Source organism: Pelodiscus sinensis, chromosome 2 (assembly GCF_052426305.1).
Source record: "Pelodiscus sinensis isolate ZL-2025 chromosome 2, ASM5242630v1, whole genome shotgun sequence".
Lineage (NCBI taxonomy): Eukaryota > Metazoa > Chordata > Testudines > Trionychidae > Pelodiscus > Pelodiscus sinensis.
The window spans coordinates 81,468,652-81,488,177 of NC_143053.1; the positions used below are offsets into that span (position 1 = coordinate 81,468,652).

Here is a 19,526-nt window from a genome sequence, read left to right on the forward strand (position 1 = left end):
TCCTCCATATTCCATCTGTACACTGTGCAGGGCGTCTCCATTTCATACATCTTTCACAATGTGCTTCCAGTCATTCCAGAACATCAGCACATTTCTTTAATCCAAAGTAAAACAAGACTGATATTTTTCTGCCTTGATAGCTAAGCCAAGCACCTTGAATACTAACAAAGTAGATAAAGAAAAGATTGAATAAAATGTGTATCCCAGCTCTTCTTTGGCTAATTTCAGCACATTGGACTATGATTTTGTTTTAATCTCACTATCCTGAGAGCAAAACCACATATGCTTCCTTCCCCTTTGTCTGCCTTAGACAAAACATAATAAAGACTATTATGATCTTTATTTAGCACATCCATAATACCATGCTCTTCTTCAGACAGCTATTTCTAGGTCAGCATTCATTGCTAGATTTTCCAGACAGTGGCTGCATGGAGTTCCTTACATTTAGCAGTTATATAATGTAATACTGAGATCCAGAGTTGACGGACAGTCGTAGTCATGCTATACCTATGTTGCTGTGGATCCTCACTAAAAAGTATCTCCAATACTGAAAATACCTCTCTAAGTAGGAAGGGATAGATGGTGCATAACCAGCAACAGAGCTGTCTAGTGGTTAGAAAGCGGTTGGCAGGACATCTCCCTCTTAAAGGAAGGCCCTGTCCTTCAGTGCTCCCACCTCAATAGTCTCCAGTTTCCCCTTTAGCAGATGGCCTTTGAGGCTGGGTCCATGAACAGTCACACTCTTTTCCAGCTGCCCTCTCACCTGAGGTGAAGGATCTTGTTGTTGATCTTAGTGCGGGTAGAGAAGGGCCCACCTTCTCGACTGGGCTCCAGTCCAGGATCTTATGGTGTTGTCACCCCGACTACTTCCTAACCCCAGTCTCCTCCTTCAGCTTCCCACAGTAACTCACTCCAGGCAAGTCCCTGACCCTCCCACTCCACGTCCTGCTTCTCTTGTGTGTTTGCCTGAGATCTGACACCACACACCTCGACTATGAGCTCCTGGGCAGTACTTTCAGCTCAGAACAGCCACCTGCCTCCTTCCACGGCCCCCTCTGAGCCGCTTTGTTCCCCTTCTTAAAGTCCTGACATTAGCTTGTGCTGGCTTTGCAGGTGTGTCAGGGGAGCTGCATGTGAGCATAGCTGCTCCTTAACCCCTTGCTCTCTAGTGGGGGAGGGGTCTGTGTACCTTATCACAGGAAGTCATTTATTTCTTTCACTTAATGTGCTGAATGAATCTTCAGCCATGAAATTAAGTCCCTATAAATCTTCATGTCAAAAGCTTGCCATGTACAGGAATGCAGTCTATCAGAGCTGGTCAGTCATCCGTCCCAGGTTATTGGCTACAAGTTAAGGAGCCAAACCTACAAGGTACTGAACCTATTATTACATAATTATACGATTGGAAGGACCTTCAGAGATCATGTCCAGCAGCCCCCTGCACTGAGGCAGGACAAAGTAAACCCTGATCATTCCTGACAGGAATTTGTCCAACTTCCTAAAAACCTCCAATCATGGGGACTGTGCAAATCTCCCTTGGAAGTCAATTCCAAAGTGAATTACCTTTATAATTTGAAAGATTTTGCTAATTGCAAAAATCTCTCATTGCTTCTTATACTAATTATTTCTTGTCCTACATGTCAATGGACATGAGGATTAACATCCTCTTTATAACAGTCTTTAATGTAGATAAAAACTTATCAGGTTCCCCCTCAGTCTTCTTTTTTGAAGACTAAACATGACTTTTTTTTTTAAATATTTTTTTGATAGGCTTGGTTTTCTAAACCTTTTATCATGCTTGTTGCTCGCCTCTCTCCAATTTTTCCACTGTGACACCCAGAATTAGACAGTACTCCAAGAGGCCTCCTCAATGTCACCAAGAGAGACAGTTACTTCCTGTGTCTTACCCATTCTGGGGTGTAAGTATTAACAGGAATGGTGTATGTCTATACTACAGAGTTGTCAGAAAAAGAGCTCTTTTTCTGACAAAACCTGAGTTACGTCCACACTGCAATCACGTTCTTCCAAGAGAAAATCTAAAGAAGAGAGGGGCTTTGTCTGATGTTGGTAATCCTCTTTCTGTGAGGAAAAAGCCTTTTTCCAAAGGAGCTCTTTTGGAAAAAGGCATGTGGGGACGGGGAAAGAGGGAGTTTTCGAAAGAAGATGAAAGAGGAAAAAGCACAGGTGCCCTAGTGGCCCCTGCGTCCATAGTAAATCACAGCTGAAGTGCGAGATAGTGTCTATTCAGTGTGGATACTATCTTTCGAAAGAGCAGATCGCTTTTTTGATATGCTGTTGTGTGTGGACACACTCTTTCAGAAGAAGTTTTTTCAGAAGATCTCTTCCGAAAAAAGGTTCTTCCAAAAGTAGCCTGCAGTCTAGACATAGCCAGCGATAGTACCCTCTGATTCACATTATTTTCAGAATTACTCCTACCAAGCCCTGTTATTCCTCATTTTGTGCATCTGATTTTTTCCTTCCTAAGTGTAGTATTTTGGTCTGGTCTTTATTGAATTTCATCTTGCTGATTTCAGACCAATTCTCTAATTTGCCAAGGGCATTTTGAATTCTAATCCTGTCTTCCAGAGTGTTTGCAACTCCATCCAGTTTGGTGTCATCTGAGTATTTTATAAGTTAACTCTCCACTCCATTATGCAAGTGACTTATGCAAATACTATAGCTAGTACTGGATCAAGAACTGTTCCTTAGGTCACTCCACTAGATACAAATTTGGCAGCAAACCACTGATAAATGTGCTTTTTCAATGAGAATGTAGTGAACTTTGTCAAAAGCCTTATTAAAAAAAAACCCACACCACAAGATACATCACTTACTGCTTCAACCCCACAATCCAATAGGCCAATAACCCTGTCAAAGGAGGAAATTAGGTTGGTTTAGCATAATGATTCTTGACAAATTCATGTGGGTTAATCCATATAACCCTTTTATCCTTTAAGTGCTACAAATGTTTCATAATTTGTTCCAGTATCATTTCAGGTATGGAAGTTAGGCTGTTAGGGTCCTCTTTTTAAAGATAGGCACTATGTTTACCCTTCTCCAGCTCTCTAGAACTTCACCCATCCTCCATGAGTTTTCAAAGATAATTGCTAACAATTCCAGGATTGTCAGCTAATTCCTTGAATACTCTATGATGTATTTCATCAGTCCCTGCTGAGGTGAATAGATTGACTGTATCAAATATTCTTTAATCTGTGTCTTTCCCTATTTCCCCCCCCCATCAGTCCAGCCTGAATGAGCAATGCACCTCCCCCTCTCGACCAATATTCCAGTCATGGGATTTATCACGTAAATCATCCATGGTGCCAATGAAGTCAAAATTTAGCTTGTATACTAATTCTTCCTATTTCCCATATGTGACAACGCATCAGGGAGCCTCTGACCCTGCACCCTCATCTGCAGCCAGATGTGACTCCACCAGCCAGTAGAATAGAAAGGGTTTATTGCATCTCTGAGATAAAGCACAAGCTCGATGTTAACATAGGAGCCAGGGCAGACAGCCTTAGTCCTCTTGGAGGAAAGGGGTTCACAGGCCCCTGCGCTCCCTGCTTCCCCCATACTGTTTTAGTCTGCTATCTTCATACTTCCCCCAGACAAGACTGACCGGCTCCCAGGCCCTGCCCCCCAGCCAGGTCACCGTCTCCACCTCCCTTCCTTTGTCTCTCCCTTTGGGAAGAGCCTTGTTAACTGCTCAAACTGGGACTAGCTGTCTGTGCTAATACACATGTGGGGTGAGCTATTAGGAACCACACATCCCAGCACAGCCAGGTGGGGACACCAGGTTACAAAGCAGCCAGCTCCCCCCTTCCCCCAGTCACACCATACTCCTTGCATTGTGTCTAGACTGCTAAAATAACTCAACAAGGTCCTGATCCTTCGAAATACTTAGCACTTCTGAGGGGCCTCAAATGCTGGGTTGCCTATGTCTGATAATCTTCAGAGGGGTAGCCAAGTTAGTCTGTAAAAGGAAAAACTTTAAAGACAGTCTTTAAGGTGCTACTAGTTTAACAAAACATGGAGATGGTATAATGAGCACAACCCACTTCATCTGAAGAAGTGGGTTGCACCCACGAAAGCTCATGATACCATATCCATGTTTTGTTAGTCTAAGGTGTTACTAGTCTATCAGACATTAAAAAAAAGACACAAATAATGTCACTGTTAGAGGTTCCCTGGTGTTCCAAATGACCTTTCAAAGAATATAAAGAATCTAAGACAGCATCACCCATGACCAGCTGATGTAGAGTGAGTTTTATTCATTGTCAGAGCAAAATACTTAGCCTGAGGGTGTGTCTACATTGGTGGGATCTTGCGCAAAAGCAGTAGCTTTTGTGCAAAAACTTGCTGCTTGTCTACACTGGCTGCAAGTTCTTGCTCAAGAACACTGACATTCTAATGTATGAAATCAGTGCTTCTTGCACCAGAACTCTGATGCTCCCGCTCAGGAATAAGCCCTCTTGTGCAACTGTTCTTGTGCAAGAGGCCAGTGTAGACAGGCAACATAAATTTCTTGCGCAAGAAAGCCCTATGGTTAAAATGGCCATCAGAGCTTTCTTGCGCAAGAGAGCGTCTACACTGGCATGGATGCTCTTGTGCAAAAGCACATGCCCGCATAGATGCTCTCTTCTGGAAGAGTTTTTGCACAAGAACTCTTCCATAACAGTTCTTGTGCAAAATCATGCCAGTGTAGATGTAGCCCAAGAGTTTCATATACCCTCAAGAGAAGGTTACATTTAAAAATGAATGCTAAGGGTAAATGCTACTTATCAGTTCAACAGCTGGGTCACATGCAGTGAATACAGCACAATAGCTTAATTAGTGAGGATGATTCTGAAGGAGATATGCAAGGCAGAAGAAGTCTATAATGCTGTTCTGAAGTTTGTTATATAATGGCATTAGTGTAGTTCTATAAAAATGGGAAAGGTCGTAGTGTTTGTTTGAATGATATTTAAAGATGCTTTCTCATGAGATCTGGAATTACAACAAGCATTGCAAACATAAACCTAACAGTCAGTAACAACTTGTCATTTTCATCTTTCTCTTGAAGAGTAGCTGTTCATCTTTAATTCCCATTCTTTTCGCTTTGTATTGTTTTCAGATGAGATAGAATTATCTTATCTGAAGACAGTGCCTTAGTCCCTATGTAAAGCAGTATAGTTCAGAATCAGTGTAAGAACATGAACTCATAGTATCACATGTGATTGTGTGGCTTAGATCAGGGATTTTGGTAGTAAGTAGGTGTTAAAGTACCCCCTCTATAGGACTGATTTAGTGGACAAGCAACTTCATCAAGATAGACTGGATAGTCAACATTTTTCATTATCCAATATGTAAAACACAACAGTCAAGATCATGATTGTTGTCCAGCCCCAATACAAGAAAATGGGAGAAGGGGACACAAAATACGCAATACTGAGTATCTCTCTCCTTTCAACACATCTTGTAAACAGACGGAAGGTGCTCAAAAGCAGGCAAGAGGTTAGGCCTGAAAATGAAATATGCACAACTTCGTAAACTTTCATTGCATTCAGAAAGTCTGACTATAACCCATAACCAAGAAAAAAATAGATTGCTTACATAAGAACACAAAGCTGGAATGACTTGAGTCACCTAAGTTAGTTGCTTAGAGGTGTTTTCACAGGTTTGGATTAGAAAAAGAAATGCCTGTTATAAGACGTTTGCAGGCCCCATTGTACAGAGGCAGATTAACCTAGAAGAGTCAATAGTTTTTATGGCTGCTTGAATAAGTATACATGCAAATGGACAGAAGATTGTTAACATTTTGGGTTTCAGTAACTAGTCCAACACTTGCAAACATGGTCAGGATCTGCCAGTTTTCTTCGGTTTAGGCATGAAATGATTATGTAATTTCATATTCCAAGACTGGATCATCATCTATCCACTTAACATGCATACTTTTGGTAAAATATAGAAGCTATACTAGTGTAGACAACATCGGAGGCATGTGTTCAAACTTTCCAACTTTGATGGGTTGTTCCCCTCCCCCCCCACATTCCTCTGAAGTGTTCACATTGCACACACACACACACACACACACACACACACACACACACACACCTCAATTGTTTCATATTTGAAGTTCAGTTCCTTGCAAAGTGCCTAAATACTGTCAGCATACATTGTAAAGTGACAGAATGAGGTTTTTTTTTTTTGGAAAACAAAATGGTCCTTGTATACAAAGCAAGCACACGAAGTACTACTAAAAGTCAATGGAAGAAATCTCCAAGGGCTTGCATAATAACTAGGCTTACTGGAAAGGGCTGATCTCAAAAATGTGTTTTGCCAGGTAAGCTATGTTGCTAGTTTATAGCAGCTCCTGTCCATTTGTTCCCATGAAGCACTTTTTTTTTTTTTTTTTTAAAGTCAAGTTCATCTGCCAAACCCTCCATAGAGCCATTGGGCTATGTAGCCCTTTGAGTTACATAATCAAATCCTCTGAAAAGATAACTCTTTATATTTATATCTATGGACAGTCACCAACCACAGTGGGAATATTTCCTTAGTCCAGAGGAGAAAAGTCAAGCCTGGCTTCTGCTTGACTGACTTCAGACGCTATTCATGCTAGGACGAGAACTTTGTATTGGAAGTTTTCTTCTACATGGCTGTAATTAACAGAAACATTTTATAATATGATAAATATGGCCAGATCACTGAACTGGAAGTAACTTGCCAGACTTTACTGGTTTTGTTATTAGAGGCAGCCCAAAGAACATTACAAAGTTTTCAAACATATTGTGGCAAAGTCAGTCCCACTCCTGGGTCCCTGACCCCTGTTCTGTCCACTACCCCACAGTTTTAGGGCTGCAGCATGACACTCACTTGCAGAGTTTTTAGCGCTTGACCTTCCTGGCCCTCAGCATGAAGAATGGAGTGTTGGGCTGAAGCCCTGGGCCAGTCACAGCTGAGTAGTAAGCCCTCCTCTAGCCCTGTAGGGATAGGGAGCCATTCAACACTCCCTGCTTGAGCCCCTCACCTCCCCCTACAACCTTAGCAGGGCTGGTGGTTCCTCCTGTTTTGCTCCTCTGACTCTTCTTATCACCTGGTTGTTTGCTCCTCAATTCTCTCCCCTTCCCCCACCCTTTCCCTTAGGGAAGGCTTTTAAAGAGGCCTTGTGGCAGCCTGATTCAGCTTACCTAGTCTTTAATTAACGTACAGCCACCCCTTTCCCCTTTTAACTTTCCATGTCACAATATACATAGAAGAATGCCCTCTTGAATTATGAGATCTGTGGGGACGGAAATCCTCCAACATTGGCCTTTCAGACCATTTCCAACATTGGCCTTTAGAAGGAAGTCACCTCAAACTTTTAGAACTTGGATTCCATCCCCCCCCCCCCCCCCCCCGAAGGCCTCAGGTTTGTGTGCATGTAGTAAACATTGCCAAACTGATGCCAGGCATTTTCTGCAGGTCATTACAGTTTTGAACAATTGACTGGATTCATCAAGGGATAAACAGTCGAGTTCTGGGATGGAGGAGGTGGACTGTTCAGTGTTTAATGAATAAATGCTCTTTCTAAAGCTGAATAAGTGTCCTCTGAAACTAGCAGAAAATGCCAAAGGGGGAATTTTAACACATGCTTACAATGATAATAATCTGAACTGTTTTGTTTTATAGTAAAAATGTGTACTTATTTAGAGGAGTGCCACAGAGGCCTATTCTGGGTCTGATGCCAGTTCACAGAGCTTCCTTTCATTAAGGATTTGGATAATTGAGTGACACTTACACATAAAATGTGTAGACGACAGCAAGCTGGGAGGGGTTTCAGGCATTTTGGAGGACAGGATCAGAATTTAAAACGACTGAAATTGTAGAACTGATCTAAAAATCATCAAGAGGAAATTCAATAAGGCCAAACACTACATGAAGAAAGGAAAAATAAATAAATAAATGAGCAACTATAAAATGGGGAATAACTATGTAGGTAACAGAACTGTAGAAAATGATCCCATGGTTAGAGTGGATCACAAATGAGTATGAGCCAATAATGTTATTCAGCTACAAAAAAAAAAAAAAAAAGATACAGGTTGAGCCTCTAAAATCTGGGACTCTCTGGTCCAGCAACATCTGTGCGCCGACAGGACCACAGATATTGCTGGATCAGAGAGCCCCAGCTGGCCAAGTTGACAATCATAGCCTAGGCTGGGCTGGCAGTGGGGAGCCCAGCCCCAACATGCCAGTGTGGGGGAGAGCACAGCCCTGCCCAGGGCTGGAGGTCAGGAGCACAGCCCTGATTGGGGCTGGCACAGTGAGAAGCGTAGCCTGAGACGGGACTGTCAGGTAAGGTTGCCAGATGGTTTCAACAAAAATACCGGATACCCTTGACATTACATCACAATCTACATTACATCTTATTGAGAAAATGTCTCATTTTCTCAATGAGCTTTCTGCTGAGGAAACAAAAATATTGGACTGTCTGGTTCAAAACTGGACACCTGGCAAGCCTACTGGCAGGGTGCAGGAGCACAATCCTATCTGGAGCTAGCAGCAGGGAGCTCAGCCCCGACTAGGTCTGGAGTCAGCTGGATGTGCAGCCTGTACTGGCACCGTGGAGGGAGAAGAGAGGCTCTGTCTGGGGCTGGTGTGATGGGGGATCTGGAGGTAGCAGCAGGAGGCAGGAAGCACAGCCCCACCTGAAACCAGAACCTACATCCGGGTAGGGAGTCTTGACCTACCCTCATCCAGCAAACTCCATTGTTTGGGACCACTCATGTCCCAAGGGAGCCAGACAAGGGTGGTTCAACCTGTACCACTGTGGGGGAGGGGTATTAAAAGCAGGGTCATCTATAAGACCAGGAGATGATTTTCCCCAATATACTTGGCACAGATCTCAACCAGAGTAATGTGTCCACTTTTGCACACAAAGCCTTAGAAAGATGTGAACAAACCAGAGTCTGGAGAAGAGAAATAAAAAAGGATGAAAGTTTTAAAAAACTTGACCTAAAAGGAAAGCTTAAAAATACGAATTGTGTTTAGTTGTGAAAAGAGAAGACTGAGGTGGGACCTGAGGATAGACTTCAACTAAGAGCTTTTATAAAAAGGGCGATGATCAATTGTTCTGCATGTCCACTGAATGTCAGACAAGAAATAATAGGATTAATCTGCAAGAAGGAAGATTTAAGTTAGATATTAGTGAAAGCTTTCTAACAAGAAGGATAGTTAAGCTCTGCAGTAGACTATCCAGGGAGTTATGTAATCTCCATGACTAGAAGTTCTTACGGACAGGTTTACAAACACCTGACAGGGACGGTCTAGGGCAGTATATTTGGTCCTGCCTCAGTGAAAGGGGCTGGACTAGATGACCTCTAGAGGTTCCTTCCAACTCTTCATTCCTGTGATTATTAAATGTAAAGTTTTATTTATTGAATAGTTCTGTTTTTCCATTGTAAGTTATAGTTTTCATTTCAAGTTTGATTTTGTAAAAGCTTCTATTGAAGGTAGAAGCATAGCATTTTTTACTATTTATGTCTAAAATATAAATATGTAATATTTGGGACTCAGGCTATGTTTACACTTGCTGAGGTTTTTTTTGCTGAAAGATGTCAGTGATCGATAAGTGCTATAAGAAAAGCACTGCTTTGTGTTTACATTGTTTTCCACAGACGTTGGAGCATGCTTACCTATGTGGCACTTGCACTGCCAATAAGAGGGCACTGTGGTAGCTATACCACTATGTACTGCTCCGAAACACAAAGCAAATTATTGTGGCAGGAGTGGATTTGTATGTGAAAAAGCCATTGGACACAACCAGTCCTGAGGCAGACGGAGGGGAGATACTGACCTCAGCCCCCAACTCCCTCCCTGTCTTGGTACAGCACATTCTGACAAACCTACCTCTGTTTGCATTATGGGAGGCAGCAGGAGCATTTTCCAATAATGATGTTTATGTCCCAGAGCAGCGACAGCACTGGCTGTCAGAACTGAGCTAAAGGGGAGGGGCGCACAACTTCATGCAGGAATGCTGAATTCCAAAGTGGGGGGAGCACTCCTGCTCTCCATTGAGAGACAGCTCCGGAGGACAACTAGACCAATAAAAGAAATCAAGAGTCTTCACTGGCTCAAAGCAAAAGCATCAGCACAAAAGCAAAAAATACTCATTAGGGTGGTTGTATTTTTGCACTGAAACTCACTGATTTTTGCACAAAAACCTAGGCCCTGATTGGCCAGGGGCAGGAGGCGTGTAAAGCTTCCTCTTGCCCTACCCCTGCCTTGCGGGGAGCACAGCTCACTTCAAAGTGCCACGTGCACCTCGCAGGGCAGGAGGAAATTTCACACGCTCCCCTGCATGCAGACCCTAATTGGCCAGGGGAGCAGCCCTGGCCTCCGGGGGCTGGATCAACCCGCTTGGTGGGCCAAATCCGGCCCACGGAGGCCCTTTTGCCCACCCTTGGTATATGGATTAGATTTTAAAGTAGCTTCACAACATGACTGACTGAAGTAATAATGGTGACAAAGTATGTTTGTGTGCTCTCACCACACGAGTCAAAAGCAAAGGGAAGGCATGTTAGCAGATAGCTCACACTTGGCAGTTCTTGCACATCTGCAACATCCACTGAAAGAAGTAAACAGCCTCAACCACCACTCAGCTGGAAAAGGACTTCAGGCTCCCTACAACAACTTGTTCTTTGCTTTAAATAAAAAAAAAAAAAAAAAAAAACTAGGAGAAAAATTATATACTTTTTAAAGCATCTTGAAGAAGGCCACATTATGCCCTGGTTGTTATTTAACATCTTTATGGCTTAATATAGCTAGCTAATGTTTTGCCAGTTAAAGCTGGTAACACCATAAATTTAAAATTAGTTTACAGGAGAGGGCGGGAGGGAAAGACTCAGAAAGGATAAGTGGTGTTTGTCGATTTTTGGCAGGATGGGGCACCATTTAGTCTTTTTTTTTTTTTAAAGCTTTTCTCCAAAAACAAAGTTTCCCCCAGGATGTGTTCCTCTACCACTGAGCATCAATGAAACTGAGTGCAGAGTGTAATAAGGTTTATCAGTCTCCCTCCCCTTTATCCATCTGTTCTGTTTGCAGAATGAACTACGGTCAACAAAATCCCCTAATAATCCTCTTTGCTGAACTCTGGAGAAGCAGTTTGGTCAAAACTTTGCTTGCCAAATGCTGACCAACAACTGTTCCCAGCTGCCAGCAATTACTCACTGTAAGCCTTTAAATACACTAAACTTCTACCAGTGTTTTTCATGGAATCAACAGTGTTCTGGCTCTTTTACTGCTCAAAACATTATATGTTCCAAAAAGGACAAACAAGCCCCACCTCCTCCCAAAAAGGTGGAGTCAAGGGCCCTTGAAGTCAACAGCTGTTCTGCCCCTGAGGCAATATCTGCCTGTCTCAGAAAACTGAAGAACTAAGAGCACAGCTATGTACTATTTACAGTATTTCAGAGTATGATAGCAGCTTATAGTAGGGACTCATGGAGAAATAATGCTCTAGAGTCCCTTATTCTGTATCATATATATTCTAGGGTTTGTAAGTCAGTAGCAGCAGGATTTAATTGACTGACTTGAGTCAGTATTCAACATCCAGATAATGTATAAATTAAAAACAAACAAAACACCACTTAGTACCTGCACTCTGGTTTTCCTCTTCAAAGACCTTCATAAATAATACCTAATCCTCATGTCAGATGGGGAAAAACAGGTACCGATTTGACCAGGTAAACTAACAATTGCAACCAGGATTTCCTGGACTTCTTGATTCCCAGTCAGGTGCTTATGCTATTGCCCCACACCTGTGCACCTATGCTAAATTACAGTATCCTACTTAAAGAATTAACCTTGATGTGCTAATGAGTTTGACTGGTCCAGGCTAGATCCTAGCTTACCTTTATGAATAGTGGTGCCAGTCTCAAGACCAAGAAGTTGACCCTCTGCTATGAATACAGCACATCCTCACCCTAATTTTATGTTACTCTTGGGGGAATTCTGTATCACTGCATAATTTTTCAATAATTAATGTTGTGCCTACACAATTTCCTTTCCTCCACAGAAACAGGCTGTAGTGCCATTGGCCGCCACTAAGGGCTGCTGGACTGGCAAAGCCCAACTCACACATAGAAGACACTGTGTGGGCAAGGGGGATGGGGAGGATGAGAAGGGGAAGAGAAACAGGAACTTGCTTGTTATAGAGGTTTCCTTAATTTCCCTCCAAGAATAGAGAATCGTGTGTTTGTATTGCTACAGGCATATTTGCTGACAGGAATTCTGAAATGATACCACTTTCTATTATTTTGGTAACTTATGTGCTGATATTTTGACAAAATTTGCAGAATTTTAAAATACTGTGCATAGACTGTTTTTGGATGCATAATACTCCCAGAAATAATAAGTGTTTGTATACTGAAGACAGATAAAATGTGCAAACAATGGCCTGCACATGCAACAAATTATCTTTGACAATTCACACCCAAAAAATATGGATGGCTGAAGAGCATTTCAGAAATATAAAAGTCTCATTGCAATGTGAATACTGGGTATGAAGTGTCCGAGCCTTTTCTTAGATATGATTGTTCCACACCAAAGACTGGTTATTTTCTAAAACTGGGGAGCAGAAAGAGCTCTGGAATTTTGTTCTGAGTAAGGAGAGGTTAAGGTTATTTTCTAGAAATGCAACTAGCCTTTCCTTTGTTCCTGTCACAGCAAGTATGAGAAATCTCTTCCTACTAACAATGCCACACTACTTTTCTTTTCTCCCATGAGCGGTTCAGAAAATATTCATATGAGCTTTATGACATTAAGGGGCAAAATGAATAATTTTTAGTGTTACACCAAGCAGGGTAAAGGAAAAAACCATTTAACATTTTAATATGTTATATCACATAATTGGGTTTACACACAGAAACATTACAAAACCACGTTGAGTACTGCAAGGCAAACATGAAACCTAGAGAGCAACTACTTTTATATTTCATTTTGAATTATAGTCTCTCAGAGGTGAGAAGATTAGGGGTACTCTCTCCTGGTTTCTCTGGAATCTTCTGCTACTCCAGGGCCTGATCCAGCAAAGATGGATAGATAGGTCTGATGAAATTTCCAACACACATATACTAGCCCTATGGTGAGATGGCCTGTCCAAAATAGTCAAACAGCAGAGATCTCTGGAGTAAGCTCTGAGAGGGGAGGGGGAAGGTTGAGCAAATAAAATCCCCATCTCCCAAACACGCCAGTTCCTTATGCCACAAATGTTCCTCACTACTCCTTTTGAATTCACCAAGGAGTCCTGCGGTACTTTAGAGACTGAGGCTACGTCTATACTGTCACTCGCACTGACTGCAGCACAATGTCCAGCCCATGTGCAACCACATGGTGCATTACTGTGTGGCACATGGACTCAGCAAGCCCATCATTTTGAAGAGACAGTGCCAAATTACAAAATAAGCTATTTTGAAATTGAATCAAGATAAGCTATGCAATTTGTGTAGCTCAAATTGTGTAGCTTTTTTCGAGCTATGGATGCAATGTAGACACACCCTAACAGATTTATTATGGCATAAACTTTCATGGGTAAATCTACTTCATCAGATGAATTGTAATGAAAATTATGGAGCTGGGAGTATTATAACAAAAGAAGGGAGTTACTTATCAAGTGTAGGACCAGTGGATATCACTCACAGCAGCTGATGGGAGGTGTGAATACCAAGAGGGAGAACTGCCTTTGTAGTGAGAACTGTTCTAAATCATTTAGTCCTAATCTGCTGACAGCTTTTGCACAGGAAGCTGGACTATGTTCCCCTTCAAAAAAAAAAATCTCACTATTAGTCAACTTTGACAGAACTTTCCCTGCATCTACATGCAGTTGGCTCAGTGTGTTCACACTATTTTGCCTGCAATCCCAATAGCAACCGCAGAGTGTAGAGTGATTGCTTGTCTTCTTGGGTGACCATGCAATGCTTCCAAAAGGTAGTTGCCAATGAGAGAAAAAAGTCCCTTGAGAATAGGAAACAGTCTGACTATTAGCCCTCATTCACAACTGTGTGCACCAGAGATAAGTGCCACCCAACAGACATTTATAACAAGCAAAGATCAGATGTTAGGTTATTAAAGTACACTCAATAGCATTGTTGTATAAGTAGCAATTCATAATGTATCCGGCTGTACTACATTAAATCAGAAGTAAATAAGGTGGTGATGAGAAATTGTTATTAGGACTTACTTTTAAGCTCTGATGAGTACGCAACATGTACCTTTATTTCTATCTTGTTCTAATGACTTTATATAAAGAGAAATAGAGGATGGGGGAGTTTTGGGCTAAATTGTCACCATGTCTTGCAAGAGCCCATAATAGTTCCCATTGTCGTATTCCTGAGAAGTAAGCTAGTCATTTACAGGCCTAAGGAAGTATAATTGCCAATGAGAAAGCAATGATGCACGACATTGTACTTCTTTTTTTAAACTACCAGCAGAGACTCACTTCTGCTGAGTGCAAGCTTCAAATTAAACAAAACAGAAATATTTTCTCTTTGATGTTAAGAAACTATGGACTATTAGCTCAAGTCTGTTTCTGAAGGATACACTTACCAAAGATGCCTCTACCAGGTCTAACTTGTTTCTGGTCCTACAGGTACATCTATACTGCACAGCTATTTCAAAATAAGGTATTCCAGAACAGTTATTCTGAAATACCACGTCTACACTGTAGGGAAGCCTTAAAATTAGTCCGAGGCAGGCTTCCCTAATGTAAAGGTGCTATTTTGAAATAAGCTCTCTCAATTTAGAGCCCCAGGAGGCACTAGGGAGGAATAATTTAGAATGGCCCTGCTTAGGGGCTATTTTCAAATAGTAGCAGTAGAGCATCCACACATGCCTTATTTCGAAATAGCTCTTTCAGAATAGGCACTCTCGTGGAATGAAGTTTACAGAAGTCAGAATAAGCCATCCGTTACTTTGAAATTATTTCAAAATAACGGAATTGCTGTATAGACGCTCACATAGTTATTTAGAAATAACGCTAGTTATCTTGAAGTAGTGCAGTGTAGATGTACCCATACTGCGCATTTCCTTTACACATTTGCATCAGCCCTGTGAGGAGTCTGTTCCCATACTTGTTTATTACTGTCAGTAGTAGTGCTGGAAGCATTTTTAATAGTAGAGGGCTGAGAGCCACTGAACCAAACTACAAACCCTGTATGTGATGGAAACCACTTCATGCCCAGTACCAGCACCTATGGCTACCTTTTGTAACACCTTTTTGACTTCATGTGAGTAATAAGAAAGAGCAAGGTAAGAGATTTATTGCTACTTACCAAACCTCTTGTAACCGAAGGACTGCACCTCCTCCTCTTCTGCAAAGTCGTCTGCAGAAAGACAGATGCACAGAGTTAGTGCTAAGATTAGATATGAATGCACAGTATAGGACAACAGGTTACTGAACATTGTATGTGAAAGGTTAATTGGGTTTATCAATATTACTGTTCATTGGTATATGAAAATATCACCACTTTCCCCAGTCTTTGGCTACTGCATGATACTTGGATCCTTTTTCCTTTGAGTCACCAGCAGAAATAACCAATTGATAAGTTAGCACCTGATGGCTGTTCATGGACTTATTAAAATTCCTGGTCATAGTACAGATTTTACCAGACAAATCCCTCATCACAACTGGCACTTAGTATATCTTGGTGGGCAGTCTCAGCAAGGCAAAATAGGCACCAAGACTGAATCACCTTTCAATTTGTACAGAGTCCCCTCCAGGTCATGGCAGAGGCACGTTAGGAAGGTCTTTGAGGAAAGCTTACATTACTGCTTGCCTGGGCTGTGCTCTTCCTGTGATAGAGAAGGCTTCTGAAGCTGGGGCTATCAATCCATCAGCTTTCCTGAACACTAAATTCACTTGAAGAGATAAACCTCATTCAGATGTGGGCAACTGAACTGACAAGTTGATCAAGGTCAAAAAGGGTAACAAAAATAAGTGTATTTAATCCTTTTCAGCTTCACTTTGGCACAGGGAGCAAGAGGGTGGTATTCAGGCCTGTGGCTTATTAATTTCTTCTCCCCACTCCCACCTACAAGTAGCAGCACAAAGGAAATGGACCATGGTCAACAAATAGGCAATATCACAATTTCTCTCTTTTTAAGATATGTATCTAGCGTCCCTCCATCAGCCCTGTTCTTCCACCCATTCCCAGCAAGGCCCTTCTCTAGAGACCCAGAACTCACTCAGCAGCTGAATTCCCAGCCATGGAGCCCTGGCCCAGCAGTACTTCCTTTATTCTAGTCTCCTCCCTACTCTGTGGAGAAAGCAGAGTGGGGAGCCTCCCCCACTGCTAGTTACCAGCACACAGCCTGGGAGCAGGGAAAGAAGGGGTAGCCTCATGTCTGTCTTCCCATTTGCAACCCCATTTCCCACTGCATTGAAGCAGAGCTTCCGTCCTTCCAACATCAACAGTGTGCCCAGGAGTGTGAACATACCTGCGTCTGGAGCAATTACAAATCTTCAGAAGGCGCTCACCCTAACTCAGTCCCCTAGGAGACTGCTATCACTCTGGGTGTGCCGACACAGACTGCCATTGCTAGCAAGCACATAAGCACACTAACCCCAACCTACATCTTTCCCAGGACAAGTTATAACAGAAAGAAGTAAACAGGAATACCAGCCAGTATCTGGACAGATTACCAGAAATTTTCATTCAATCAAGTGCAGCCACAAAATATATACGATATACAGGCCCCAAACAATCCCTGGGGCCCACCGCCTGACGAGGATCAGTAGATTCTTTGTGATTCAGTCCAATCACCTATGAGTCAACCAGCCAGGTCTGCATCACAGAAATCAGGCTGACACTGGCAGTCACTGATACCCCACCTTGCCCTCCCATCCCCACCTCCTCCTGGATACTTTCACTACACAGCCAGATCCAGAGAAGATAAATCTGGAGATGAAGCATAGTTGTTTCCCTTCCAGGCTCAAGTTCAGGAAAAATTCACTCACATCAAACTACTTTGAGGGCATCCACCACTTACTCTTGCCCAGATATCAGACTTATGTGGGCATACTACTAATCCATTAACTCCCAAACACCAATGGCTCCCACAAGAGTTGGTAGAGATATTGCCTGGTTTGGTGATGTTCACAGAATGCATCACTTTGCAGGACTTAACATCCACACACTGGCAAGTACAGCTCAAAACCTACTACTCTAACTCTTCCACCTTACATTTCTTACAGATAGCTGTGTAAGAGGTGGGCGCTGTCTATACCCTGAACTGGATCCTGAGTTGGAGGTATACGGAAGGAATGCAAGAACTTGTGGCAGCTTCCTAAAAGTCTTTCCATGGTTACAAGAAACCGCTTCCCCAAACTCTCCTGCATCCTGCCAGATTTCAGAATTTTATACATTGATTTATTAGCATCCTCTTTGGTGGGGTAGAGTTTTCAAAGTGACCAGAAATCAGTCAACATCCAGCTTCTTCACATGAGCACTGTTGGGGCATTCACTACACAGAGCTTCAGGAGAAACTGGCACTGATGTTCACAAAAAAACGCTAGATAACAGGCTTCTGAGCAAGACTGAACTCATTTCTCTTCCCATTTTTCTATCATGGTGGACAACACAACCACTTACCCTGTCACTTCAGACTACAGTTTTGGTTTCATGTTTGGCTTGGCCTTCCACTTTGACCCATATGCCCAAGCCAGTTCTAAATTTTGCTGCTTCTTCCTATACAACAGCTAAGATCCCATCATTCCTCTTGGCCAACATTTTATGCACGTCCTGGTCATCTACTGCAATCGCCCCTTCTCTTGCCTCAGTGCCAAAACTGTCTCCCTCAAAGCTTTTGTAAGTGCTGCTGCTAAGACTATCATTTTTGTCTGGTCGCTAGGAATAGATACTGTCAAGTTGATAAGTGTAGAAATAAGTTCTCAAAGAACCCTTGGGGGAGGGAGGGAACCACACACCCAGATACTTAGACGTGATAGACTTTTAGTCTGTCTTCCCCAAAAGGTAAAACTTAAATTTATTATTGTATTAATTATCTTAGAAGGACAGGCTGGACATGACTGAAGATGCAGTTCAGCAGGGAGGAAACTCACTGTTTCAGATTTATTATATTGGGAATGATTAGTTACAAGTAAATAATTAAAAAGGGGTCCCCCCCCCCCACACACACAAAAGAAAGTTTCCTGGAAAAAGACATGAATCAGATCCAAAAGGCCCCTTGGATGAGGAATGTTCATACTTCCTGTAGAGAAATTTTCTGTCAAAAATATCTACTTTATCTAGAAAGCTACTGTGCTTATTTTATGAAATGGGGGCCAGAGGAATGCCTAAATAGCACCTCTCTCATAAGACATAAAAAGGGCACTAAAATATGATGAGATCCAGAAGGCACTGAAGTTAAAAAAAAAAAAAAAAAAAAACACTAAGCAAACAAAGCAAGTGATGTGGAAGAGAGAAGAATGTACATTCTTATTTCCTGTGAAGCTGCAGGAAACTCATTACAAGAATTTTGGGAGACAGAACCTGTTGGACAAAATTGAGCACAGTTCCATAGGGGATTGTAATCATCCTCCCTCAGGAACAGATAGAGAAATGTGGCCTAATGTTCAGGGTGGTGGTGGTGGTGCCTTTGAGTATCAGTGATCCGGTAACCAAGGCTCTCAGTGGTCCAAGTAGGGTAGCATTTTCTATTCTGCCACAGTTTAGTCCAAGGCTTCCCCTTCTGGGATAGCGCATACCAAGAAAATAAAATGGGATTACTAATGTCCATATGCAGAGTAAAAGGAAATGCTTCCTTCCCTGTGTTTCTGGGATGGATTCTCCTTTCCCTCAGGGAGGGCCCTTTGTGGCAGTCAAAAAACCAAACAAAACCACCACCAATAATGTTAGGAATCATTAAAAAAAGGGATAGATGAGAGAATATCGTATGACCTCCATACAAAACCATGGTACACCCACATCTTGAATACTGTGTACAGATGTGGTCACCTCATCCCAAAAAAGATATCTTGGCATTGGAAAAGGTTCAGAGAAGGGCAACAAAAATGCTTAGGGGTTTGGAACAGGTCCTATATGAAGGGAGATTAAAAAGAGTTGGACTTTGCAGCTTAGAAAAGAGGGATGAGAGAGGTCTATAAAATCATGACTGATGTGGAAAAAGTGAATAATGAAAAAATTTACTTGGTCCCATAAGATAAGAACTAGGGGTCACCAAATGAAAATTAAGAGGTAGCAAGTTTAACACAAACAAAAGGAATTTTTTCTTCACACAGCACAGTAAGCCTGAGTAACTCCTTTCCAGGGGACGTGGCAAAGACCAGGACTTTAACAGGGTTCAAAAAAAGAGCTAGATAAGTTCATAGAACTTAAGTCCATCAATGACGGTTAGCCAGGATGGATAGGAATGGTGTTCCTAGCCTCTGTTTGTCAGAGTCTGTAAATGGACTACAGGAGAGGAATCATGTGATGACTACCTGTCCGTCCACTCCCTCTGGGCCACTGTCGGAAAACAGGATACTGAGCTAGATGACTTTTGGTATG

The 19,526-nt window shown here is 42.2% G+C and overlaps 1 protein-coding gene across 1 annotated transcript in view; it reads right to left on the minus strand.

Annotated features, from left to right (window-relative positions):
• The window catches only part of COLEC12 (collectin subfamily member 12), a 133,604-nt gene that overhangs the window by 101,015 nt on the left and 13,063 nt on the right, over positions 1–19,526 (minus strand). The window contains exon 2 of the mRNA XM_014581524.3: positions 15,291–15,341. Within this exon, the coding sequence (XP_014437010.3) occupies positions 15,291–15,341 (51 nt within the window). The remainder of the gene's footprint in view (positions 1–15,290; positions 15,342–19,526) is intronic.